The 26,117-nt window shown below is 49.9% G+C and overlaps 8 protein-coding genes across 8 annotated transcripts, besides 14 other annotated features; 5 read left to right on the top strand and 3 right to left on the bottom strand.

Moving 5' to 3' along the window:
- Positions 1–34: 34 nt before the first annotated feature.
- Positions 35–65: a microsatellite.
- Positions 36–65: a microsatellite.
- Positions 66–568: 503 nt separating this feature from the next.
- On the top strand, positions 569–1,554 carry ACLA_090700 (isocitrate lyase/PEP mutase family protein; the record flags this gene model as incomplete). Its single annotated transcript, XM_001272802.1, has 2 exons — positions 569–703; positions 763–1,554. 2 exons carry the CDS (start codon positions 569–571, stop codon positions 1,552–1,554), a joined length of 927 nt encoding a protein of 308 aa, XP_001272803.1.
- Positions 1,555–3,389: 1,835 nt separating this feature from the next.
- Positions 3,390–3,422: a microsatellite.
- Positions 3,423–3,598: 176 nt separating this feature from the next.
- Positions 3,599–3,622: a microsatellite.
- Positions 3,623–3,680: 58 nt separating this feature from the next.
- On the top strand, positions 3,681–4,688 carry aspf4 (allergen Asp F4; the record flags this gene model as incomplete). Its single annotated transcript, XM_001272801.1, has 1 exon — positions 3,681–4,688. One exon carries the CDS (start codon positions 3,681–3,683, stop codon positions 4,686–4,688), a length of 1,008 nt encoding a protein of 335 aa, XP_001272802.1.
- Positions 3,970–4,022: a microsatellite.
- Positions 3,971–4,012: a microsatellite.
- A 1,037-nt stretch (positions 4,689–5,725) lies between the features above and the next one.
- Positions 5,726–5,755: a microsatellite.
- A 77-nt stretch (positions 5,756–5,832) lies between these two features.
- Positions 5,833–7,277, bottom strand: ACLA_090680 (putative mitochondrial import receptor subunit (Tom37); the record flags this gene model as incomplete). Its single annotated transcript, XM_001272800.1, has 3 exons — positions 5,833–6,871; positions 6,932–7,070; positions 7,127–7,277. 3 exons carry the CDS (start codon positions 7,275–7,277, stop codon positions 5,833–5,835), a joined length of 1,329 nt encoding a protein of 442 aa, XP_001272801.1.
- A 243-nt stretch (positions 7,278–7,520) lies between these two features.
- Positions 7,521–7,556: a microsatellite.
- Positions 7,557–8,519: 963 nt separating this feature from the next.
- Positions 8,520–8,606: a microsatellite.
- A 1,970-nt stretch (positions 8,607–10,576) lies between these two features.
- Positions 10,577–10,617: a microsatellite.
- Positions 10,614–10,638: a microsatellite.
- Positions 10,639–14,037: 3,399 nt separating this feature from the next.
- Positions 14,038–14,066: a microsatellite.
- A 2,738-nt stretch (positions 14,067–16,804) lies between these two features.
- Positions 16,805–17,589, bottom strand: ACLA_090670 (uncharacterized protein; the record flags this gene model as incomplete). The annotated part of the gene is made up of 2 exons (XM_001272799.1): positions 16,805–17,310; positions 17,361–17,589. 2 exons carry the CDS (start codon positions 17,587–17,589, stop codon positions 16,805–16,807), a joined length of 735 nt encoding a protein of 244 aa, XP_001272800.1.
- Positions 17,590–17,670: 81 nt separating this feature from the next.
- Positions 17,671–17,699: a microsatellite.
- Positions 17,700–20,036: 2,337 nt separating this feature from the next.
- Positions 20,037–21,095, top strand: zrfB (low-affinity Zn(2+) transporter ZRT2; the record flags this gene model as incomplete). Its single annotated transcript, XM_001272798.1, has 1 exon — positions 20,037–21,095. The coding sequence occupies one exon, from the start codon at positions 20,037–20,039 to the stop codon at positions 21,093–21,095; it is 1,059 nt and encodes a 352-aa protein (XP_001272799.1).
- A 399-nt stretch (positions 21,096–21,494) lies between these two features.
- fkbp3 (peptidylprolyl isomerase family protein FPR2) lies at positions 21,495–21,994 on the top strand (the record flags this gene model as incomplete). The annotated part of the gene is made up of 2 exons (XM_001272797.1): positions 21,495–21,730; positions 21,829–21,994. The coding sequence occupies 2 exons, from the start codon at positions 21,495–21,497 to the stop codon at positions 21,992–21,994; spliced, it is 402 nt and encodes a 133-aa protein (XP_001272798.1).
- Positions 21,995–22,175: 181 nt separating this feature from the next.
- Positions 22,176–23,264, bottom strand: ACLA_090640 (cytochrome b5-like heme/steroid binding domain-containing protein; the record flags this gene model as incomplete). Its single annotated transcript, XM_001272796.1, has 1 exon — positions 22,176–23,264. The coding sequence occupies one exon, from the start codon at positions 23,262–23,264 to the stop codon at positions 22,176–22,178; it is 1,089 nt and encodes a 362-aa protein (XP_001272797.1).
- Positions 22,723–22,745: a microsatellite.
- Positions 23,265–23,921: 657 nt separating the features above from the next.
- ACLA_090630 (PP2C family serine/threonine-protein phosphatase) lies at positions 23,922–25,148 on the top strand (the record flags this gene model as incomplete). The annotated part of the gene is made up of 5 exons (XM_001272795.1): positions 23,922–23,987; positions 24,050–24,159; positions 24,212–24,506; positions 24,576–24,678; positions 24,754–25,148. The coding sequence occupies 5 exons, from the start codon at positions 23,922–23,924 to the stop codon at positions 25,146–25,148; spliced, it is 969 nt and encodes a 322-aa protein (XP_001272796.1).
- Between the last annotated feature and the right edge of the window lie 969 nt (positions 25,149–26,117).

The following is a 26,117-nucleotide window of genomic DNA, read 5'->3' as shown; positions in this document are numbered from 1 at the left end:
CACTCGGAGATCCATGTCAGTACTTACTATCTAGACTACTACTACTACTACTACTACTACTACTAGACAGGTACCTGCATGCATTAAAGTGCTGATTATTCCCTACCATGCTTCTGAACTACTGCGAGCCAACAGTTCTGATTGATATCTTTCTTTTTATCTTTGTGATAGCTGGCTATACAATCCACCCAATATGGAGCTCAGAAAACTCGAATCTTTTACACACAAAAACCATCTCAATTGTCTCGAATGAACCCCCGAGAGCTTAATAATCGACTTCGGATCTCGGAACCGTGGCAAATCAAGACTTGCGATCGGGTCAAAAACATAAGAAAGAATACAAGAGAAGAAAAGATGGATTCAATCCAAACCCCTAGCAGAAGCCAGCTGTCTAGCAATCCGGAGACTTGTGGCCTGGGGTGACACTACTGTGCGCTTCAGTGCGACCGTCGAAAAGTCAACACATCGCCGAATTCTTTCCACTATACATTTAACGCTTTGCTGAAGCCTTATCGGATCCTCGTTGCCTTATCGCAAGCGCCTTAGCCTTCATATAAAATCCTCCATTATGCCCATTGTCACGGCAGCCACAACTTTGCGACGGTCTCTCCAAGACCCCAAATCATTCATCGTTGCGCCGGGTGTTTACGATGGTCTTTCGGCTCGGATTGCCTTGTCCGTGGGCTTTGATGCTCTGTACATGGTGAGTGCTTGGCTCTCCGGGATCACATTGTCAGTCTCTATAGGCATTCCCAGTAACAGGTTCAGACTGGCGCAGGGACGGCTGCCTCGGCGCATGGTCAAGCCGACCTTGGCATCTGCACCCTGAATGATATGCGCGCGAACGCGGAGATGCTTGCCAGCATCTCTCCATCCACCCCTGTGATCGCGGATGCAGATACCGGGTACGGCGGGCCGATCATGGTCGCTCGTACAACAGAGCAGTATTCGCGCTCAGGCGTTGCCGCCTTTCACATCGAGGATCAGGTGCAGACCAAGCGCTGTGGGCATCTTGCGGGTAAGATCCTGGTGGACAAGGAGACATATGTGGCGCGCATCCGGGCCGCGGTGCAGGCGCGGAAACGCATGGGCAGTGACATCGTCGTCATTGCGCGGACCGATGCTCTTCAGGGTCACGGGTATGAGGAAAGCATGGCGCGACTGCGGGCGGCCCGGGATGCGGGTGCAGATGTAGGCTTCCTTGAGGGGATCACGTCAAGAGAGATGGCCCGACAGGCGGTGCAGGAGCTGGCGCCATGGCCTATGTTGTTGAATATGGTTGAGCATGGGGCCACACCGTCGATCTCGGCGGATGAGGCCAGGGAGATGGGGTTCCGAATGATCATCTTCCCATTTGCAGCGATTGGGCCTGCTTTGACCGCAATCCGGGAGGGTATGGAGAAGCTCAAGAGAGACGGGCTGCCAGGCCTGAGCAAGGACTTGACGCCGCAGGTGCTGTTCCGGACATGCGGACTGGACGCAAGTCTCAAGGTGGATGCAGAGGCGGGGGGAGCAGCATTTGAAGGTGGAGTGGACCTGGAGGATAAAGAGTAGGAGTAGTTTTCATGGCGTTTCGTCCATACGTTTCAGTGTGACCATCAAGTTCTTTAAACCAGGAAGATGACGGGATCTGTATCCTGACTTCTGGTAACGATGCTATACTACGTAAGTCTTCCGAGTTCCAACTCAACTCTGACCTCGTGATTGAGGATTGCCCAATCCGGCAAGCCCATACGCTATGCTTGTTTAGAGATAGCGCGATGGATCACATGACAGCGGTCGATTTCCACTGTAGGATCCGTATTATTTCGATAGAGTTGGATTTTCGCACTGCTTGTCGATGATCATCGGTCGATTCCTCGTTGATTACGAATCCTTACGGAATAGTGTCTGGCTGGTGAAAGCATCATGATTTCTATCTACAGTGTGCTCCTCGTGATCGGGGAGCCAGCACTTATATCGTGTTGAATCGCAAGAGTAGCATGTCTAATGCCAAGATCATTTTAAATGACTGCAATCTCCAGGTTCATGGGTTCATGGTTGAAATTCTGTGGTTCCGCAGTCAACCATAACAGTCACTCCCAAGGATATCATGCTCACTTCGGCACTGACAGGATAGATCTAGATGCTGAAGGACCAATCAACAACAATCCTGTTATTCCACTGGTGCTTCGTATAGGGCGCACAAATATGCCGTGAAGGAAGACTTTGTCTTTGAATCGAGACTGCTGGGAAAAACTCAGCTTGCGTGTTTGTATAGTCTAAGCTTTTGCCGGAATCAACATGTACCTCTGGTGGACATATCCTATATGTCATTGTTACGAGTCACAGCCTCAGGGACGATGACCCCTCTCTTACCAGTGGATTTGCCCATGCGAAAGTGGACTGTTTACAAGTCAACGAGCCTGTGTACCTGATTCCCTGCTGTGCCGTGATGGCCAGATGTGGCAATCCAACCGTGGACAATGGACACGCAGTGGTGGAGTTGCCTGTAGTACTCTGTTACGGTTGATTTGCTTCCAATCCTCCAATATGATTCTAGAGTTTCTGGGTGGATTAGCAACATCTTTTCGCAAACTGCATTGGCTAATGAGTCTTCTGGCCCACATAGATGGGGGATCATTCAGAGGACCATTTGGATGATTAGACACCAGCTATACAGTGGAAGCCCGGAATCAATCCAAAGCACTTTTGTCAATGTACCATGATTCGTTGGAAATGACTGGGTATAAAGACCATGGTATGGAATTGGTGTAGAGTTGGCTGGAGAAAGAGTCGAACTGATTAGTAGTCCAGTGTATCACCAATGTTGGGTGTTGGGCGGGCGACTTGGACTGTCTGTCAGGTGCCAGGAACGTGGCAGCATTCCAACCATCTAATCAACTGGAATATGACATCAGATCTCTGTGTGAAGAATGCACCGAACCGACTGACCGTTTCAGTTCTGAGATGCCGATGATGCATCAAACCCTCTGAGTTGTCCAAGTCTGTCTGCTTGTTCATGCTGAGATGAAGCTGACTGGGCCGCAGGTACTTTCTTTCAGGTACCGACTGTCGCCCTGGCCCGTAACCATACAGTACTGTACCGTAGAACGAATCAACGATCCGTGGACAGGTTTCAAGGATCCAAGGCCTCGACCGCTGCAAATGGTGGACCCTAAGAGCTAATATGTCCCAATCAGATTGCTCAAAGCAACCGCGTCAGGAACCGTTCCTCCCCCGCTGTCCAATCAGGCGTGCTGGTGGCTGCTACTTCCCCTGATCGCCCCCTTTTTCATTTAACACGCTGAATTTGATTGCGAGACGAGACTTCCTGGTCTCTGTGTTGGTCGTAATCTGGCGCCTGTGCATCCTGTTTATTACGCCCCCCCCCATCCCCTCTAACTCGACTTCTCCTTCTTCTTCCTCTTCTTCTCCTTCTTTCCTCATCGTCTGTTTATCTCCCACACTCCTTTCGGGTCTTATTCACTCTCAATCCAGTGAGCATCGTCTTTGTGTCGTGCTCCTAGTCATTCTTTCATTGTCAATAAGACGCTATTGTCCTTGTTGCGTTTCTCGGGCTCGTGCCTCTTAGCAGCGTGATACCCCTTTGCTTATAAACAACAACAACAACAACAACAACTCCTTCAATCTCGAATCAATTATCTCTTCATCAACCACCAACACATCCAATCTTCAAGATGCAGATCAAGAACTCGATGCTCTTGCTCACGGCGCTGGCCGCTGGCTCTGCCGTTGCCCGTGTGCACGGCCATGAGCGCCGTCACCTTCACCATGCCGGCCAGAAGCGTGCCGTCGGTGACACTATCTACGCTAACATTGATGGCGTCTTGGTCTCCTGGGTCAACGAGTGGTCTGGCCAGGCTAAGACCGCCGCTGCTGCCGCTGCTCAGCCTACCGCCGCCAGCCTCGCTACCCACCCTGTCGTTGTTGACGTTCCTGCTGCTGCTACTTCCGCAGCTAGCTCCACTTCTTCCTCTTCTTCTTCTTCTTCCTCCTCCTCCTCTTCTTCTTCTCCCTCTGGCGGCTCAGCCACCTGGACCAACACCCCTGCTAAGGGCGAGTACTGCACCGAGGGCTTCGGTGGCAAAACCGAGGCCAGCGGCGAAGGTATCTTCTACAAGGGCAACGTTGGTATCCCATGGGGAAGCAACATCATTGAGGTTTCCGCCGACAAGGCCCACAAGTACAAGCACGTCGCCGAGATCGTCGGCAGCAACACCGATCCCTGGACTGTTGTCTTCTGGAACAAGATCGGCCCCGATGGTGGTCTCAACGGCTGGTACGGCAACTCCGCTCTGACCATCACTCTGCAGGCCGGCGAGAAGAAGTACGTTGCATTCGACGAGAACTCCCAGGGTGGCTGGGGTGCCGCCAAGGGTACTTCCCTGCCCAAGGATGCTTTCGGTGGATACTCCTGCACCTGGGGTGAGTTCGACTTCGACAGCGGTATCAACGGTGGCTGGTCCGGCTGGGACGTCTCTGCTATTCAGGCCGAGAACGCCAAGCACGAGGTCCAGGGCATGAAGATCTGCACCCACACCGGCGAGCTTTGCTCTATCATCACCAAGGGTCTCACCAGCGTCGTTGATGCTTACACCGCTGCCCTCGCTGCTGTCAACGGCATCGGTGGCAAGGTTGTCCCCGGCCCTACTCGTCTGACCGTCAGCATCGACTTCAGCGACTAAAACATTCAATTTGCTTATGTTTTCGCCGTTCTCTGCTTAGTCTCTGGTTACCATTCTGGGTAGAAATCGGGCGATGCGTCTCCGGACCTACTGCCTGTTGCCTTGTTTCCTTGGTCTTCCTGCAAGGCTTTCTTCCAATATCCTACGCCACGTCGAGGGATAAATCTACCCAGTCTTGACGACTTCCTGCATTCTCTGTACATACCTTACAAACCACTGCCGACTTGTGTTTCATTGTTCAATCAATTTTGACAAATACCCTTTAATCTTATCTCCACACTTTTCAACTTTCTATTATGTCAGTCCTTTTGCTCAGCACGAGTTAACCTCCTTGTAACAAAGTAAATACTATGCCCGGGCATCCCGTCTCCCCGGGTATCCGCATCCTGTATCCGGAACCTTGCCTCACCTGGGAAAAAATCTCCTTGGAAATCAAGTATCTAAAAGAGGTCTCGGCTCTCCAACTCTCCATTTCTCGAGTCGAAATTCCTCCGTATCCCACGCCGATCTTTCCCACCCGGCATCCAGATCCCGAAGCTCGAACCCGCGGGCTGTCTAAGCGCCGCGCCGCCGCCTAATGAGTAATGACCATGGGGATGGGATTATGGAATATGGAATATGGAATAGGGATATTGGATGGATCCCCATCCCCCAGTCCCGACTCCGGAGAACCTGAAACTCACTAAACCGAATCTAAAAATAATCGATTCCGTGAGCCGCGGGCCCGCGGGCCCATAGATACTCCATCGTCATCGTCATACGAAGCCTGGTCTAGATAGATAGTAGATACTTAGCTAGTCCTTGCTGATCATGCCATATGTCGTATGGAGGATGGAACTCTTGTAGTTGTAATAGTCGTCTGATCTCTATTCTTGAGATTAGATCTATCTTTAGATCGGTGCGAGACGGATTACGAGTCTGTGCTTGGCGGCTAGCAAGGAGTTTGGGGGGTTTTTTGTGGATACCGTGTACGTACGACGTTGTCGTACTAGGTACGGAGTATGGAGTACGGGTTGGTAGGTATGGGATACAGCGTAGAAACAAGACGAGACGAGACGAGACGAGACAGGCTGCGGAGTGTAGACGCTCAATTCAACAAGTCACCCCAGGTATCTTCTAGATAGTAATACAGGGCGCCCTGAGTTCAGAAATTCAGAAACTCGGTGGCGCTTAACGACTCCGGAATCCCAGCTATTCCTCCCTCTTGCTGCTCTTCTTCCTCCTCCTCCTCCTCCTCTTCCCATTCCTCCTCGTCCGACCCGTAACTTATTTGGAGGAGGCCCACGTGCGCCATGTAGCCGAGCAGCGCCGCGACGCCGCCCACCACCGCAGCGACGGAGACAAGCACGTCTTTCTTCTGGCCGGTGGCGTAGGCGGAGAGGGCGTGGCTCTCGACGCGCGAGAGGCCCGAGTCCGGCGACTGGGCTGCTTGCCGAAGCCGTTCGTGCGCGCGGATGTTCTTGAGGATCGGGGTCGCGTCGGCGAGCGTGTTGAGCAGCGTGCTGCCCACGGTGACGGCCGTCGCGCGTGCGGGCGCCAGCCAGGGCAGAGGCGAGGCGGCGTCGGTGGCTGGCCGGCTTGGGCCGTCGAATGCGTGCGAGACGTCGACGGCGACGGCGCCGTAGCAGTGCTGGCGCAGGCGCTCGGTGTATCGCGATAGATTCGGGGCTTTGATTTTCATGGCGTCGCGGAGCCAAGGGTACGGCAGGTCCGGCACGAGGGCTAGGGAGAGGTAGCCGAGGGCGAGACAGTCGGCGGTGGCTGGCTTGTCGCCTGGGAAGAAGTATGATTTCTGTCCGAGCATCTCCTCGAGGGGGTCGAAGAGCTCCGCTGTGAGGGCTTCCAGCTTGAACCGGTTCTGTTGCGCGGTCTTACCCAGGAGGCCCGAGACCGTGTCCCGCGGCCGCTGGATGAGGTTCTCGGGGATCTGGCCGGCCGCGACGGCGGCCGAGTGTTCCCGTTTCCGTTGGTCTTCCATCGCTTGCAGGTCCAGAGATGATAGCCCCAGAGGCTCTGTTCGCTTTTTGGCGGCCGAGTGCAGTCTCGGCGGGATAATCCACTGGTTCGGCCATTGTAGAATCGCGCCGTAGGCGGGTGAGGTTTTGTCGTAGTAGTTCTGGCTAGTGATGTAGAGGGATAGGTCGATGAGGGGCTGGCCGCGCGATTCGATAAACGACGAGAATCTGCGAAATCGTTAGATCTAACGGGCTAGAACGTGTAATGTGATCCAGCTCCAAACTCACGCAATGTTATCTGCCCGGTCCGTCCCGCTCAGTACTTCATCCAGATCCCATTCCCCATTCGAGTATTGGCGCAGGTAGTCGACGATATTCCGGAACCGGCTCACCCAGGCTTTGCCATTCTTGAGGGCAGGGAGTTCATCTGCACCAATGGTCAGTATTTTTCAGGCTGAAACAATGCTGTTCTCGAGGACATACTAGTTGGAGACACGGAAGGGTCGCTGCTTGCAATCAGCACCCACGCGTCCTTGGGCAGCACGAGGGAGAAATAGGCAATGGTCGCCAAACACTGCGGATCAATCGATGGCAATCCAAATGCCGGACCCCAGACATGAAGTTCCAGAACCATTGTGCACGTCGTGAGAAGACCGAAACCGCCTAGATCATTTGAATGTTGACGAGTTGGGGATGAGGTAGATCACGTGTGGGGGGAAGAAACGTGCGTGGATTCCTGAGGCAGGAAGGCAGCGACAATTGCCGAAGATCTCGGCTGCCAACTCCGCCTGAATCAGGAAATTGGGAGTGCTCCATACCCCTGGACAATGAAGCTCCCTGAGTGCAGGAGGTTGTCAGTTGACTCATTGGAGTCACCTTTTTTTTTATTTTTTGTTTTCTTTTTTTTTTTTTTGCTCAACAGTACATGAGACCTACGCGTCATCAACCTACAACTTGGAGTCTGATCTCAGTTTGCGTTATCTCACGTTGACGATGCTTATTGATCAGCGCGATAAGAACACCGTATCGTCTTCTAGCTAACTAACGGGAGGACAGAAGCCACAATGCGAGATGTATGGGCATTGGACAACAGTGCGTTGGAGCCTCAAGCAAAATTTTAGGCTAAAGAAAAAAAGAATGATAAGATGGTGCATGTCAATGAGTGATTCGTCAGTAGTATCACTGAGATGCCTCGAAAATAAACTCTATAGATTTCAAGATGTTTGAGTTTAGAGACAAAGCCGTTAGATAGTGACTCAACCACCATTCTCTAGTCTCTAGCATGTGCTTCATCATGTGGACGGGACTATTCCTCGAAAACATGAATCCGGCGAGAAAAGCGGAATGCCTGGAAAATAATAATTAATCATTACAGATAACACCATCGGAAAAGTGAGAATAAGCCTCTCTCATTATTGTGTCAGTTGACCAGCAAGACAAAACCCAAAAAAAAACCCCCTCCAATAGTCTAAATCAAGGCAAGGCACGCCTAAAACAAGGCACGGGCTACCGCCTGATTCAGGGATTCGACGGAACTTGTCTCCAATAGACACTTTGAACATATTGGCCGCCTAGTAGTTTATCAGTCAAAGGGGGGATGTACGATCCAATGGTACTAAGACAGAGGTTGTCCAAATGCAGTCCATCTCGTCATTCCCTGCTTGTGTCGTACATATGCAGGTAACATGGGGCCAGAGGGAGGGAGGGTACTTACTACTTACAGTTTACACAAAGGAAACACATCAGAGCTGAAGATTGTGTTTGTATGGCACGGTGCCTGGCAAGCATGTAGACTTGGCGCTGCCAACGAACGAGGGGAAAGAGTTTGAAGGCTGCGCGGAGACACCTTCAACTCCTCCAGAGCACGGACATGCCGAGATACGGGCGTACAGCCCAGATGGCTGAGTTGACTTCTTGAGGAGATACGGGCGTACAGCCCAGATGGCTGAGTTGACTTCTTGAGTCTTTCAGTTCCATGGGAATGAGATGAGCTGACATGTCTGGCTTAACATGATTATGAATGTATTGCGCCACCAAAGGCTGAAGATACTGACTCTCCCCCCCCCCCCAATAAGTCTTCAGCCCTCATGAGCGAAGGATGAGGATGTTAATATCAGCCTAGCGATAAGGATAGCACGCAATCCCAACTTGCAATGCATTATTATGCAATCAACCTAACTACTACTCTGACTTACCGTAGTAGAGTGGAGGGGGAGGAAGATCGAGTCATCCATCGACCTTGTGATTCGATCAATGAATAGAAGTGGTGCCTATTGACAGGGAATAATGACACTATTGAACTCACCAGCCTTGCCTGTTGCCCGGACCAATGAACCACTAACCCTCCTAGTGAAACTTAGGGTACCTACTAAGTACTTGATGATTAATGTTTAACAGCTCAACCGCATTAATGAGATGCTGTCATGATGAGACAACAAGAGAAAGTTCCTGGAGAGGGTCATCAAGTCATCGCACGGACACCAAGCTACTGAGCTATAGTAAGAGAGTTGCAATGTGAAGCAGCCAGGTATCATTATTAACTGTATCCAAACACTGGAAACAATGCGATGTGGGTATATTAGTCTATAGTACATGCCATTGGATTTAAAAAAAAAAAAAAAAGAGTTCCCATAGTATAGAACAAATGAGAAGCATCAATCACAGAAGAGAGTAAAAAAAAAAAGATATTAAGAAATTCAAGGTTGAAGAATGTGATCCTGCGCATGGCAATCGAGGCACCGAAGACATCCTTGATTATAACGCATTGATGTTAGGATGCCAGGGCGATCAGGAGATCCAAGCTTCCGCATTGGGCTAGACAGGCATTGGACGAATATTTTCTCCGAAATCTCAGGCCCAATTTCAAATTTCAGACACCCGTTGGACTTATGTCGTTTCAAGTTCCGACCAGCCTTTTAATGGTGTCTGCCATGTTTTCGTTCTCTTTGCGGGGTTTGCAATCTTGCCGACGATGCCGCAGAAATCCGCAAAAAAGAAGTGGGGTTTCGGAACGATCTTCCAACGCATGTTGATATCATTGCGATGTCAGATAGTGATCGATCAGCTATCCGCGCAACCTGATACGAATGCGATTGGCAGAAATATCGTGATGAATGTCGAATCACCAGTACAGGGTAAGAGCAAACAATGCGCCGGCGCATGTGCTCATCAGAAGAAGTTATGCCGGAAATAAACTCCCGCAACGGTCATTGTTGCAGGACGTAGGCCGAAATGGTTCGGAGGGAATCCTCCTCCCATGAATTAAAATGGTTCAGTATTGGTCGTCGAAAGAAGACGGAGAAGGGTTGGTTGACTAAAAGGGTGTAGTTGGAAGTGCAATCGAGCCGAAACCGAATTGAAGTCGTGATATCCATGCCGGAGGTTGTAGCTCCTGTCTCATGAGCGCCTCGAGTCGATCCGCTCTAGTATCCATCCGTGCGGGTTTGGAATCTGTGACGTCGTGGATCGACCGCTCGAGTGCGCTGAGGTCATCAAGTTCGTGAAAGGGCGCCAATATCGGTTATTTGGGAAGAGGAGGCAGAGGGCCCTTGGGCGGAGGACCAGGGCAGGGAGGGAATTGAGAGGCGGTACCACCGATGGAAGGCATGTTGATGATGTGTGGGTTGTGGATGGTGAAGGTCTTGGGAGTATCGATATGTGAAGTAGTGATAGAGCTTAGATGGTGGTCTTTGATACTTTGAGGTTTAGAATAAGAAAGCGAAAGGCAAAATTCGAGGACGAGGTCAGGCACAGCTTAATATAGGGTTCGCAATCAGAGATTCTCTCTTTTTTTATTTTATTTTTTTTTTTTTTTTTGATTTTATATTCCTTCTTTTTTTTTATCGGAACGATTGGCATCAACAAAAAAAAAATAAAAATAAAAAAAAGTGAAACTACTAAATAATGAAATCAGAAAATCAAATCAATAAAAAAAAAATGGAAAAAGGAAAAAGGAAAAAGGAAAAAGGAAAAAGTCAAAAGTCAAAAGTCAAAAGAAATAAAAAAGAATCAAATCCAAGACCATCCTGGCATGAACAGGAGCTGAGCTCCACATCGGACGGTCAGATTATTCTGACGTAGTTCGTTTTTGCGATGGTGCTTACACTAGCTCCATGTAGTGGGCTGCCAGATGGTATCACTGTTACCCTGTACTGTACCTGGAATGTGGGTAAACTGCCTCAACTTCCTCAAGGGGAAATTCCAGGGAAAGTTTCTAGAAGCTCCTCCCGTCCGGTTCCACTGCTTGTCTTCTGGGGATTTGCTTCACCGCCAGGTTTTACCCCTTTCCCTAGTCCCTCCCCGTCCCACTTCTCCGTGCGACTGGTTGACTGGTCCAATCATGGAACACATTAGATGCTTTGGAAACATCAAAAGAAATGAACAGAAAGGAAAGATAAACCAGTGGCAAATTCAAGAGTCCACGCGCGCTGTTCTATTTGGTGGTTGTCTGTCTGCTTTGCCTGTTCCTGAACTTCTATTTTCTGTCCGAGGTTCATCCTCAGATACATCCGATTACTTGATCATTCTTTCATCATCATCATCATATTAGCTACTAATTATTACGTAAATACATACCAAGGACATCAGGTAGGTATCCAGATAGAGAAACCGAATATGCGCTTCACGGTTCAAGAGGCTTCAACCCCGGGAATTGATGTCAGGAGGCTGGTGGGATAAGAAGATGAGCATCCAACGACAATAAGACGATTCGATTCTCAGGATCAAAGCCCCGTCTGCGCAGTCAGCAGCTGCCTCAAAAGAGTCCAATCCCCATGCATCCGTCAACATGCAACTCGTATCGTATCTAAGACCTAAGTGGTATGTACAGGTCTCACAGACACTTGCTGCAGGCCTGCAGCAAATCATATTAGAACTCCAGACTAGGAGAAAATGCAGACACGTGGTTAGTTCGTAGATCGTTTGGGTCTGAGGAAGGGCAGAGAATCCTGTTGGTGATCCCAACATCGAAGTCAAGAGCATGTCAGTGTTGAGACTTGGAGACTTGATCCTTCTCAGCAAGGCTGTTGCTCGAACAGGTAAAGCTCGGCATCTCATCGCCAGGCAGCCAGGGCTGAGTCCCTGTTTATCGCACCATATGATTTCACCCTAGGAGCATATTGGTCAATAATATGACTGCTCCGTCTGGATATCATCAAGTCATCATCGACTCATACCTAGTCAGAATGTCAGAGTCATAGGCTCATAGCATCATAGCGATAGGTAGAATTAGCCCTCCACCCCAGTTGAAATGCCGGGGATCAAATCCAAGGCCCAACTCCAAGCCACCACAACTTACAAGTCCGCCCCTCCCTGCACACCCCTCAAAAAAGATCCAAATGTTCTCGTCCTACATCTCTTGATTCTAGGCTCCTGTCGGTTTTTTCTCTCGCTGGCCTGATCGTTCATGTCTAGTATGTGCGACTCATCATTCCGTCTGGATAGACAACCATTGACTCCTTGCAGACATGATCAGGGGGTTCAATCAAAGTTAAGGGTACCTCGTACCTGGGTGATAGACAGATTTGACAGATCAACTGGCCCCAAATTTGGCGTGCCTACCTTAGTGGTAAGTATGACAGATTCCTTTTGTTAACCTAGTTATTCCTAGGTTCTATCTGCTGTCTACATAGGGACTCGGAGAAGAGTGGCAGGACCGTAAAGGTGTAAAGATACGGTAACCTGTATCATCAGCCATACCGATTACAGCGGCCGTAACAAGACAACTAGGTTGTTTCAGGTTTCAGGGGCAGAAGCGCCTCATCCAACACTAACCAGATCGGATTTCTCCTTGCAGATGATTAGTGAGCCTGTGTGAGCGAGTAAGAGTGTGACACCGTCAGTCCGTCGTCATCCATGGGAGTGACGGGCTTAATGTGCCTGGCTTTTCCATGTTTCGATTCGAGATGTTTCGGGTACTCCAGGTTCGCTAAAATTTGGTTTAACGGCTGCCTGTCATCATTAGAGTGTCATATTTGTGATGCTGAAAATATCATGGTATATTGATAGATATGGTAGACTACGGTACGACCGAATCGCTGGTAACTTGATTCTCATTATTGTGGCTGGTGCCTGGGACCGATAGCTTATAAATGGAGTATGGCTCCTACTCCTAGACTACCCCCCTTATTCGACGATCGTACAAGAGATGAGGTATCAAACTCTAAGATATCCTGAGGAAAGATGAACAAGAGGACACATCTACTCTGTAATTTTGAGTATGGGAATGTCAGGACATTCCCACGGTATGTGTTGTCCTCCGAGTGCAATCTATTTCGCTGCTCGAATGCCCAACGGCGCGCTATTCCTAATATCAAAGTCTGCAGTCGGTATGTACACTCCACGGCCCCTTTGGTATGTAGGAGTAGGATCATGTAATGCAACATCACTAGATCCTCCCCGAGTCGACTGACAGACATCCGTGCACAACATACTCAAATCAATAAATAGTCTTAGGACAATCTTCATGGGTACAGGACTACTAAATACAGGTTAACATGTCAAGGCAACTGACTCTAAAAAAATTATCCCTGCTAAGTGGTCAATCGGGCGACCTGAACCCTTGTCTGCAAGACGGCACAGGGGGGGATCTTCGGCAGCATCTTCACGGTTCGCCTTGGAGGTATGGAAAAGGGAATAGTCGCACCTGCACGTCTATATTGCGGCTTCTGCACCCAACTCATCCTAATTCCAGAGGAAGATTCTTGACCTTGTCCTCTATTGATCCGTGATCTGTATGGCGGTCGGTGGTTCGCTCGTCGATCCCCAATCGATGTGCGGTTTCATCGCCGGTGGTCTCTCGATTTTGACTCTATATGAAACGAAGGGTTCTAGGTACCTACTGTGCTGTGCTTAAGCAGGTCTCCTGCAAGCATTGCTTGGCTGCGCCTGCAGGTTGCCACTCGCATGCATGCATGTACGGTTTAGTCGTCCCTACAGTAGTCTAGTACCTACTACCTACTACCTAGGTACTAGCTCAAAGTCAATCAGGTACGGACCACGGAGTAATTTATTGTGGATGTATTCCGTCGGGCAGAGTCCAATCAGTTTACCGGTTGGTCAACCAGAGAAAACAAAGCTCACAGTCACGACTGACAGCCTCACCTCATCCTCAACGACTCCGGGGTCTACAATTGGAAAAGTGCTGTTGAGCTCAGAACTTTTTTTTTCTTTTTTCTTTTTTGGAGTCCCCGACTTTCTGGTACAACGTTGTAGTACTGACTACTCCATAGTAGGCAAATCGCCTCATCCTAGTTAAAATCCGCTTCTCAATGTCTGAGACAAAGACTGTGGCTTGGCTCTCTAGTGGACCCCACACACAAAAGAGGGGGAGGATGTTGTAGACTTGTAGGGAAAGAAAACACAATAAAAAATAATGAAGAGAGAGAAGAGAAAGAAAAAAAAAAAAAAAAAAAAAAAAAAAAAAGCGACCGGAGTACGGAGACAGCGGACCGATTCTTTAGCAGAAAAGGGAGGAGCAACTCTGAAAAACACATGGCAAAAACCGAGTTTCTCTCTTGCGCAGGTGGAGTTCAAGACAAGAATAAAATGAGATCTCCACTCGGAGCGCAAAACTTGGGGGGTTCATTCCGCATCGTTGAGAGTTAGATTGACACTGGGATCAAATCCGGTGTATTTCGTTCGCCTGTTGAGGGCTGAATGGGTTAGGCCTGAAGCTCCGAACGGGTCTACTATGGGACTGTCCGTATTGCGTAAAGATTGCTCAGGAAAACCCATCAATCAAGCAGGAGCAGGTCGCAACATGGGATCTGATGGGATACGACGGGATGTCGGCTATTGCAATTCCTGGCCTATGCAGACACCTACTAACTCGCCACAGAGGGTAACCAGCCACTATAAGCGAACAATCTGTCGTCACTGGATGGAGTACCACGGCAACTTCGCGAAATCAGCGGGTAGAAAGTGTTTCGTCGGAATCTACTCTGTATCTCGTCGATAGAACTCTCATATCAACTCGGTAGCGAACGTGCTAAGCGCTAAGTGCTAAGTGATATGTTCCTAACACTCTAACAACCTTCAGTTTATCCTCGCGGCTAACTTAACAGGCAGTAATTAGGGCTATCTATCTGATATCGTTTGTCTCAATTAGCAATTGAATAGATAGATAATGACAAATTGTCATGGATTCCCAAGCACTTTTATTGACTTTGAAGGCGCCATTTATACGGTTGAAGCATGAATACCTTGCAACCGACTACCGAGTCATGTGTCTCTTATTTGCAATTCCCCGGTATGAATTGTGGAGTGGAAGAATTGATGACAAGATACCCATAATTCCACCGAGAATGGTGGAATAGATAGTGTTTGGTCCCCCGATTTTCCAGATCTCCCATTATTCCATTATCCATATTTTTCCCTTTCCTCCTAGAATGTTTCTGGAAGCCTCTGGTTCCATGGTTTACTCTGCGTTAGTGACTCCGTAGTCCGTACCGCAGAAACACACGGCCAAGTCCGTTCGGTTCCGGCGTCTCTCTTTGATTCTCCGAAGATTCCTCAAACTTAGCGCTCAGTAGTCCATACTCTGGACGGAACTATGGATATAGAAATAGAATACTCTGTACAGAGTAGTTCAGCTTTTAGTCCGTAGTATGTCAGTAGTCACCCCAAACGGTGCTAGATGCCAGGCTAGCTATTAGCTGCTGCGTGCTAAAATGCTAATATTATGCTGATCACGAGACTACCTAAATTCTACAGAGATCCACCCGTGACTCCATTTGGAGGAGATGGTTGTGTAAGAGTTTCAACTTTCAAGAGACGGAGATCACGGATGGAGTATTTCGATTCCTGTTTCCATGATGTCAAAGTGGGAGGTTCAGGCTTCTGCAGCTTGTGCTTGCAAGTCGCAATAGCTCCTGCGTCTCAACGATTTCCTAACAGTGTACATCGTTCTACAGTTTGAAATATAGGCGTTAATATCATCCTCAGAACCCCACCATTCTTCCTCTGAGCAACGGAGACTCAGGATCATCAGAGGGAGATTTTAGGTAGATCCCGTTATCGGCAAACCCCATTGCCAGGATTGGCTACTGGCCGCAGTTGAAATTCTGGGGACTTCACCGACTTGGCCAAGAGCGACAAAACTGGGTGGTCTACCATCTTGTTCTGCCGCAGTTGTTACTTGTTGAGCACAACGGTTCCCTGTTGTCATTGGGATTCCAAATACAGAGATTCACATATCCCCCTTTTCTCCACATAGACAGCGACAGCATGATGATACAAATGTTGACTAGCTGTCCTAGATCAACAGTGTGGCATTCAATTAGAGAGTCATCCTGGATTAATTTGACCTGCGATCAAAGCACAAAAAATTTGAAGGTCAATGTCTCAAATCTCAAAGTTGACTTAACCCAAGCCAGGAGTCCAAACTTTAGTTCTGTTTGGTCAGGGGTATCAAGAGCATGGCTGTGGATGGCATCCATGGCAGCAGACAAGCTTTATCTCGGTGATGTGGCTTGACATGGATGAAACACGGAAATATCCGGGGTTCCAGGAGGCTTGGGAACCTACTAGTCTATGGTACGTTTGACTGTTTATAAGACCACTGTGAACCCCTGTCTGAAACTCGACCAACAAATGACCATTTCTGTGCCACACATTAAGGTGACCAGCTGCAACCCTGTCTGAAACGATTCCGCATCGAGGTTCATCATCCCTTAAGTGGCGGCCGCTCGACTGAAAGGTTGGTCTTGGTCTTCCGACACAGCTGAAATTGCCAACTGAAGTAGAGAAAGCGCAGCAAAGGTCACGCTTCCGTCGTGCAATGATGGCAGGTCAGGAATCATGAAGATCTGCCTGCAAGGGCATACGGCGTAACCAAAATGTCGCACAGGAACTAAGTAACCACCTGACACGCCTGAAGCTACTGGTCTCTGATTTCAACAAATGTAGGTTCCGGCCGTAGAAGCCTCAGCACACTTCAATGGACCTGATCCTGGCTGTTGGACAACAGCAGGCAGGTACCGAACGATATGTGTAGCCAAGGTAACGCCACTGCCTTCATCGAATTTTTCTCGTACGAATCGGTGGCGGGGAATGACAGGGGCCTGCCCTCGATACCTTCCACTGTCAATACAGGTCCCAAGAACACGATTGTGTGAGGTATGCCTCGGTACGAAGGAAATCCAGGAAGTCACCAGACGCACTTCATTCTTCATCCACGTCTCCTTGCGCCTGAGTGGAAATCCACTCCTCCATCAGAACCTGTCGTGAGATGCCCGAGTCAGCAGGTCTGAGTCTAGCTCTGGCCCCTTTCCGCGTCACCAGCAGACACAGGGTCCAGCCGTAGATGTTGAATCCCTCGTACTGTGTACGGAACCGTAACTTCTTGTCATCGTTGCCACCTTGTGGCGGTTCCGGTGTCTGCTCATTTTTTCGCCGCTTTGATGTCCGGTGGCTGCCTGGGCTCTCGATCTGCTCACTCATCTCACGACCACGCTTGGCACTGCCCTCCCCTCCAGCCGCTTGAGGAATATCACGCAGATTCGTATCAGCTTCGCCATCGCTCTCGATTAGGATTTGTGTGTCTTCTTTCCCAGATCGGTTGGTTAGGATGTCCGATTCGTTCTCAGCGCCCTCGAAGACCTTCTGCCGAGTCAGAAGCGTGTGACGCGTCCGAGATTCGCGAAGGAATAAAGCGACCTCGAAATCGTCTGTAGAGTCAGCCAATGGCTCCGCGTTCGCCCAGCAAAGCACGTCTTACCCTCGGCTATAACATCCTTGACTGGCTTCCCTTTCTTCTTCGCGTAAAGTCTCTCGTTTTCTTCGCGCAGTTTTGGCAGAATCAAGGGGCGGATTGCAGCGAAGATCCGTGGGAGGACGGGGTCTCGGCTGTCCAGCAGCCACCGTGTATCTGAGGGATTTTCGAGGTAGATGCGACATTCGAGGACCGAGTATTTGCTGATTCGAAGGTATCGCCGAATAGGTGCCATGTTGTGTTCAGGAGGGATTGACGTCACATGCAGGTGTGAGCTTCTATGCTGGGATGGGTTGGGATGACCGCTTTGGTGACTAGGGGGAGGGAGAGGGAGAAAGAGAGAGAATGATCTCTTTCCTGCAGGTAACGTATGATCAATATGGGTATTTTGAGCGGATTGATTCTACTCGCAAACTTTGTCAAGGTGATGTACTTTAGCAGAGATGGGTAGGTTAGCACGTAGTCTGACGGAGGTTAGAGTGGTTCAGTGCCAAGCCATCTTCACTGAGGAAGCTCTGGCCATGAATAAATATATTGTGAGCAGTTCCCTTCCAAGCTACCAATGAAGATGAACAACCACTCGGTAGTGGTAGTATATCGTAGTCGTGTTTATTAGACTCTTACTATTGCCCTTAATGCCTATAGGATCCGAGAATGATTACTTATCAAAACTGGCTATTCCCTCTAATCGACCACGCACAGGCGATGGTCTGATCCTCATAGACTTCGATCAAGCGAGAAGACGAAACCTATAATCGACTATCAGAATCTCGCATACCCCAGCCATGCTGCCATTAAGTCTACGGAAAACTCAGTTGTAATCTTAAGAACCTAATGAGCTCATGAATCTCTTTTCCGTGTAGATAGATACCAAAGGTAAAAAAAAAAAAAACATACAACAGCCGGGATTCGCTGGTGGTCACCCACCCAACTACTAACCGGCCGGCGTGTGGCTTAAGTACAGCTGAGCGGACGGGAAGCCCTGTTCTCCACACCCTATGGTCGTATGTGCTTGATACTTTAAAAAAGGACATTGTATAGTAATAGATAGTGTTAGATAAAGATGGAGGGGTGGTCACTGGTCCCTTTCCTGATCAAGGCGCCGCTGCTTGGAGCCTTGGGTTCGTCGGAAGATCGAGAGTCTAAATCAAGATGCATTGGCCATGGTGTCTCCATTATTACCGCCATAACTCGATGGACCACAAATCTCTTGTGCCCAAATCTCAAGGCACTTCCAGTAAGCTACTTGACATTCTTGATACGCGAAGACCGTGAAATGAATAATGTACTCAGATAAGATGACGATTATCTCAACTCGGCGGCTACTTATTGATCCCAACCCCTCCATTTGGCCGCACACCGCCTTTCATACAGCCGCCGAAGTTGACCCCCACGTCTCTGGTACACATTTCCCACTGACCAGATCACGACAGTTGGTCTGACAACCTCAGATAATTCTCAGGATGTTGCCTTGTGCCTAACCCCTTGGCAGCCGGGTAGAGAGAGACTTATACTCCTTGCATGCCATTCTTGTACCACGTTTGCCAGCATGCGACGATCTGAACAGCTCCTTGCAGCGCAGAAAATTACACGTGACCGAGGCCCATCTCGCCGCAGCTCCTGGCCAATCAGACCGCGTGGAAATGGCAGTGGACATGCTCCCAAGGTCCTCACGACAGAACGAAAAACTCTTTCTGAGTGGTTCGGTCCTGACGTTGTTTTGTTCGAAGCGGCCCTTGGTGGCATCTGCCCTCTCTCCCAAGGTCCTCATTCAGGACCCCTCTGCTGGGAGGAATTCAAGCAGAGATGATTAAGTGTGATGTGGGAGAGTGTCTCTTCCCCCCCAATTCTTCGTCACCATGGACTGACTCGACTTATACCCATTACCTATTATCTACCCTCACCAACCATCCATACCGTTATTCCCGAGTGCCTGTCGACTTTTCTTGCTATCAAGCTCCCATTCTCACAGGGTTCCCGTTTGGTCTCTCCGGTAGATCGTAAACCAAGCAGACCGTGAAATCGCGCAAACACATCGCAATCTAACTATCTACCGTGAGACATTGCAAATCCAGATTCTTTGAGGTCTCTCAGCAGTTTTGCTCCAAAGGTCCTCAACTGTGGACACTAGATCCCTGCTACCGTCTTGCTCGCCAGTACACCCACAACAAATCACCTAGACTGGCGTCGCTCTCATGACAGGCTAAGCAACCCACGCACCTGCTTTGACGTGGATCTTGTAGGGACCTTGAGGACTGTCATTTCCGACTCCTGTCACCTTGTTGGCGCCCTGTTCGCATAAACTGGCAGTATAAAAGAACGCCAGCCAAGGAACCACAAGACGGCAGTTCAGAGGAATTGAGCACTCGGATTTGCTTTGATCATCGCAATCTTGCACGCATTAGTCGTTGACAGGCATTCAAGCTTTCTCCCACGTGTTTTCTGTCTCAAGATCATCTGTCCAACCTCTTATCTATCTACCTGAAACTGATTGGATTTCTCTCCCGGTCAATATTTCCACCGCAGTATTTATTTGATCTGTGCTCCTTCCTCTTTCGTTCAACTCGTTGCACACCTCAAGGCTGGTCCGTGCTGCTTTGAATCTGAGATCGTGAGACGACATCTTTCTCGATTAGATTCATTTTAGCTGATTCGACATCACGAGTCACACAAAACACAGCCATGCAGGCCCTTCATACTCTCCTCGTGCGGGACCCAGAGACGGGTGCCACCCCTTCTTGCGATACCGGAAACGAGTATGATGGTCGGATGGGCCTACGGATATCGTCCATCTTCGTGATCATGGTCGGTTCGATGTTCGGTGCTATCTTTCCAGTATTTGCGCGAAACCTCGGCAAATCTGGATTTCCCAGATGGGCGTTCTTCGTGGCTAAATACTTTGGCTCCGGTGTCATCATTGCCACGGCCTTCATCCATCTTCTGGCCCCTGCGGAGGAGGCATTGACCAATGAGTGCCTGACGGGCCCCATTACTGAATACTCTTGGGCGGAGGGCATCATCCTCATGACCATCGTAGTGCTGTTCTTCGTGGAGTTGATGGTGATGCGGTACGCGCGCTTTGGTCAGGGGCATGCCCATGAAATAGACCACGACCATCCCTCGGATCATGGTCTAGATAGTCCCGCGTCGACAGTGGACCCTAAGAGCCACCTTCCGGGTGAGGATCATCTGGGTCACTCCCGCGAACATCCTGACCCTGAATCGGGCAAGAAGGACTCGATCGAGGACTACGTGGCTCAGTTGACATCTATCTTTATCCTGGAATTCGGCATCATCTTCCATTCGGTGTTCATCGGCTTGACCTTGGCGGTATCCGGAGAGGAATTTGTCACTCTTTACATTGTCCTGGTCTTTCATCAGACCTTCGAAGGCCTGGGTCTGGGTTCTCGACTAGCAATGACACTCTGGCCACGATCGAAACGCTTCACCCCCTATATTTTGGGATTTGCGTACGGTATCTCCACACCAATTGCCATTGCGATCGGCCTGGGTGTGCGCAAGAGCTACCCTCCGGAAGGCTACACCACTCTCATTGTCAACGGAGTTTTCGATTCCATCTCGGCCGGTATTCTCATCTACACGGCCCTTGTGGAACTCATGGCGCACGAATTTATGTTCAGCCCTTCGATGCGCAAGGCTCCTATTCAAAATGTCCTTGCGGCGTTTGGGCTGTTGTGTCTGGGTGCATTGCTGATGGCGTTGCTTGGAAAATGGGCATGATCATGGTTCGGGTTAACTAAAGCTTCATGTCAATCATATTTTATCTGTCTTTATGCATTGTATATAGATTCTATTTAGATAATATAAAAGCTCTAGCTGGCAATATCTATCTATTCCTACGTCCAGTCTGATTACTGCGAAGTACGTCGAGCCAATAATAACGTTGTGCAATGCCTTGTACCCCTGACACTCAACATCCCGTCTGCGGAGTAGACTTACAGCCTACGGACTTATCTACGGAGTACCAAGCCCCATCTCCGCATCCATCCATCTAACCACGTTTCTTCTCAATCCATCTCTCAACAATTCTACTCCCTACAACAACATCAACTCCGCGACCGCAATCCCTGCTTCCAACCGTCCGCCTCACCAGACCAAACAAAACGCACCCGAAACAAAATGCAGCTCCCTCTCCTCTCCACCCTCCTCCTCTCCCTCACCACCCTCGCCCTCTCCGCCGAGCTCGGCATCGAGAAAACCCACGAGGTCGAATGCACCCGCAAGACCACCAAGGGCGACATGGTGCAGATGCATTACCGCGGCACGCTCGCCTCCGACGGCTCCGAGTTCGACTCTAGTTACAGCCGCAACTCGCCGTTGAAGTTCAAGGTTGGCGCGGGACAGGTTATCAAGGGGTGAGTGCTTCCCTCCCTCTCCCCCCCCACCTTTCTCTTGTTTTATTTGTCGGATATGGATGGGCATTGGGGTGCTGATGACGTGGGGACGTGGGTAGCTGGGATCAAGGATTGCTGGATATGTGTGTGGGTGAGAAGCGGACACTGACGATCCCGCCTGAGTATGGGTATGGAGACCGTGGGGTTGGACCGATCCCCGGCGGTGCGACTTTGATTTTTGAGACCGAGTTGGTGAAGATCGAGGGCGTTAATGATGAGCTGTGAGAGGCTGGTTTTGGGCATTGTCTATAGAGTATACTTCGATTGGTATATTACTTCATGCTATTCCTCTTCTATGGGTATCTAGTTCAGCAGGGTAGGGAGGAATTCTAAGCCCGAGTCCTCTGCCCCCCCGGCGAGTCTAAGAAATTGTGTAGTATGTGCAAGTAAAAACGAGAAAGAGAACTCAATCCATCGCGTCGAGATGGCTCTCGTCGGTGCTCACCTCATTCCCCGAAACGAGTATACCCACGAGACATTCCCCAAGGATAGCGTCCCAGTTCACCCACGGGTGGATCTCCATGAACAGTTTCGCCGAGTCCTTGCCCGCACCCCGAAGCAGCTCCCCCTTGCCGCCTGGATGGAACGGCAGATACCGCGTGATGTTGTACACCTTGCCTTGGTACGACGTCCACGCATCGCGACCCTTGCGCCCATTCTGCGCCTTCAGCATCGACGGTGTCACCCGAATGAGCGACGGGGGCAGATTCGCTCCGCGCAAGTTATTATTCGGGTTCGCTGTGAGCGCGGCCCAGTCGAGCGGCGAAAACCCCGGCTCCAGCACAGCCTTCTTCGCCGCCTTGGAGGGTTTCAGTGTGAGGGAGATGGGCGCGAGGGTGTTGTTGCTTGCGGGGCGGCTACCCGGTGGCACGCGCAAGGAGGCGGCGGCCGATGGTGGCGGAGAGAGTGAGCTGCCTGCACTGGGACGTGGGGGGAAGCGTCCGGGAGATAGTGAGGAAGAGGAGGAGGAGGAGGATTGTGCTTGCTGGTTCTGCTGTGTGGAGGGGCGTAGGCGTGGAGGGGGAGGGGGCGGCATCAGGGAGGAGGTGCTGGCTGCGGTGCTCTGTGGAGGCGGCATGGGGATCGATTTTATTCCGTTTGAGGTGATAGGTGTAGAAGCTGACAGCGGTTGCGCCGAGTTGTTTGTAGTTTGCTGTCGGTCATTTTGCTTTTGTGTCCCAGTTGCCTTGTCAGCCTGGTCGTCGTCACTGGCAAGCTGCAGGGTTGGGACATCGAGCGCGGGCGCATTTGTTGCTGACGCCTTGGGGGTGGACTGCAAATCTCCTGTATCCCCACTTGCATCCTTTGACGCCTCCGAAGCATCATCTGGTGTATTCACATCTTCTGAGGAGGGCGTTGTGGGCGTCGCACCGGAGGTTGATTCCGGCCGTTGAGGCGGAGGGATGAAAGATTCTTGGTTCCATGCTGCTGGAGGATATCGATAAAGCAAATAGCATGCGGTCGCCAGAAGCGTCACCACTCCTACCCAGCCCATACCGGAGGATGAAGGTCCAGAACAGTCGAAGGAAGGGATGCGTGGATGTGTCCGAAGATCAAATAGGGAGCAGAGACAAAATACTGTATGACGGCAGAAACATGTGGGCAAATCACTTGGGGAAAAGAAGTGGCTCGTGCTCCACCGCGGTCGACTATCGGTTGTGGATTGATCAGACCAATTTACCATTGCCAGCATATTTGATTCTGGATCTAAAAAGAACAACAAGGATCTTGCTTTGAGCAGACCATCGAATGTAGGAGACTTTCTGTGTTTGTTGCTATCCTCAAGCTCTTCTGTATAGGAATTTTATGGTCACTCATGGATTACGGCCGGTCTTTTTAGTATCTCCCCCAATGCTAATGGCTCAAGTATGCCATCGTTTCTTTGAATCCTAATCCCACGGATTGACAACAAGAGTGGCCATTCAAAAATGAGCATGATATGACGGCTGAGCAATGATTGATACTAAATGGCCTCATGATGTCAAATCTCCATCACTTGGCCGGTAAAGTCCCAAACATTGGGCACAGTTTGTCCGCCTGAAAGATGCCAGGGGATAGATGTCATATTACAAGAGTAGCTATCCAAGTGCATATCTTGTCTGTTATCCTGATCCAGGAGTTCTCGCCATAAGTTGGGAGACTGTGACACCAGATGTTCCGAAATACTATTCTGTCCACCTCAGATGCGCTCCTCTTGTTTGATGCTGGAGCAGGCCAAGTAAGAGGAACCCCAATGCTGTAAGGTTACCCTTGTGTGGTAGCTAAGAATGCGACTTTTAGTCTCAAGGAGGTCGGCCATCCCAGGAAGATCGTTGCACGTTTGTTCTACCAGATCAATTTCCTTCCCAGACAGATGACAAACTCACCTACTTTGCGGTCTATGACGGGCAGTAAGGATCCCAACGGTGCCAGGATAGGGAATGTAAGCTTATCCTTGATTAGTGGCTCCGAACTTGTCTCAGAACATGCCAGCCGGAACCTGCATCTGTTACTCGCAAAACGACCCGAATTCGACCAGGGCAATTATGAAGCGGCAATCCGAGGGGCGCTGGCTGACGAGGACGCCATACTACTGGAAACCTTCAAGAACCAGACCACCGAACCTGCTATGTCTGGGTCCACAGTCGCGCTATGTTTCGTTAATCTCACTAAGGGGGATCTCGTTGTAGCCAATCTTGGGGACTCTCACGTCATCCTGGCCGAACGCGATATCATATCCGACCATCCATATCAAATCGTGCGTGAGAACAGCGCAAACTGCCGATCTTCGAGTTAATATCAGTAATCGTGCTGACTGCGGTACTAGCGACGACTCTCGAAGGCTCACAAACCTGACGCTCCTGATGAACAGGCTCGAATTGAAGATGCCGGAGGTGCTGTCAATATGAGGAGTGGGACTGCACGCATAGGTATGTGATGGTTTGCAGATTGTTCTGCCCATACAGACAGAGTTGCTGACCGTCGGCATATGGAATCATCCCTAGGTACTTTGAATATGTCCCGAGCACTGGGCGATCTCCAGTATAAGAACCCCATCAATAACGTTAATGACGAATATTCATCCTTGAAAACCCGACGGGCGTCTTCGAGCTCATCAGCGCCAGAAAGACGAGGGAATTTCTTGTCCGTAGAACCGCACATGACTCGAGTGTCGCTCTCAGCAGATCGACGCTACCTTGTAGTCGTCGTGTCGGACGGCGTCAGCGACCATGTCGATGATGCGACGTTGATCCATCATGTGATGAAGCTTTCTATGCGTGGAATGAGAGCTTGCGACATCGCTCAGGAAGTCGTCACCACTGCTGCATCGAGGAAGACCAAGGCGGGCAGTGATAACGCATCCTGCATTGTCGCTCTTCTGGACGGTCAAAACTCCTAGAATAGGATCCGAGCCTGGGAAAAAAAGTTTGATGGAGGTGGGAAGATCACATGCGCCAAAGCACATGCTAAAGATATTCTACTACTGACATTACTCTGCACATGGAGGGATCATGAGAGACTTTGTGTATGCATGGGACTGGATCAACATCAACATTGTGACAAAAAATGGAAGGAGGGTTGCATCTCGAAGACACTAAGCGTAGATAGATTAAATAGACAGTACTCCGTAGGAGTTGGTTGCATTGCAAGATTGAATAGCTTGAGACCAAATGCGAGATGAAATCCCTGTCAATATCAATACACTGGACATATATCGCAGTATTACACACACGATAATAGTGAATAGCCCTCATTTCGACTGCGCTTAGAAAGATGCCTGAGGCTCTATTCCCAAAGAAGCAGGTGGTTTCCTGGTCACTATCGTTGTTGACCTATTTTCATTCTTCGCCCCAATCAGACGCTCCAGCTATTCAAGACTGCTGAGCCTTCACCGAAAGATCCCGGGCATGGCTCTACAACCACCCGCATATTCTTTATAAACAGAAGATGGATGCATCATTGCATGGCTGTCTTCTACTTACTACTACTAGGCCCTCCTCCCCGGCGGGCTGAGAAACCCATACAGATCAATTTCCCATCAGTGACAGCGGGCCAATCAACTCAATGGTGCGGTTTTGTAGCACAGATTCAGCCAATTTATTGACCTCTTTATCCGAATTGTGTCACCATCCATTAGATATGGAATAGGGATGATGGACTCAATCGCGGGGATATTTTCAGATTGCAACTCGCTAGGCATGTGTGATTGGACCCTTTTCGGCGGCAGCTCCCCGGCGTCAGCTCTTGAAGAGTCCACTGACCCAGGGTTGCGTGGATGAGGCCCTCTATCACCTTCCTCTCTGGTACAAAACCCGTTCGTCCTAGTCCTGCTCCCGTTGGACCATCTTCTCTTCCTATCAACTACTAC

The sequence above is a fragment of the Aspergillus clavatus genome, genomic scaffold, assembly GCF_000002715.2.
Source record: "Aspergillus clavatus NRRL 1 1099423829798 genomic scaffold, whole genome shotgun sequence".
NCBI lineage: Eukaryota > Fungi > Ascomycota > Eurotiomycetes > Eurotiales > Aspergillaceae > Aspergillus > Aspergillus clavatus.
The sequence above is the reverse complement of the archived record's forward strand: the minus strand, read 5'-3'. Positions and strand labels throughout refer to the sequence as shown.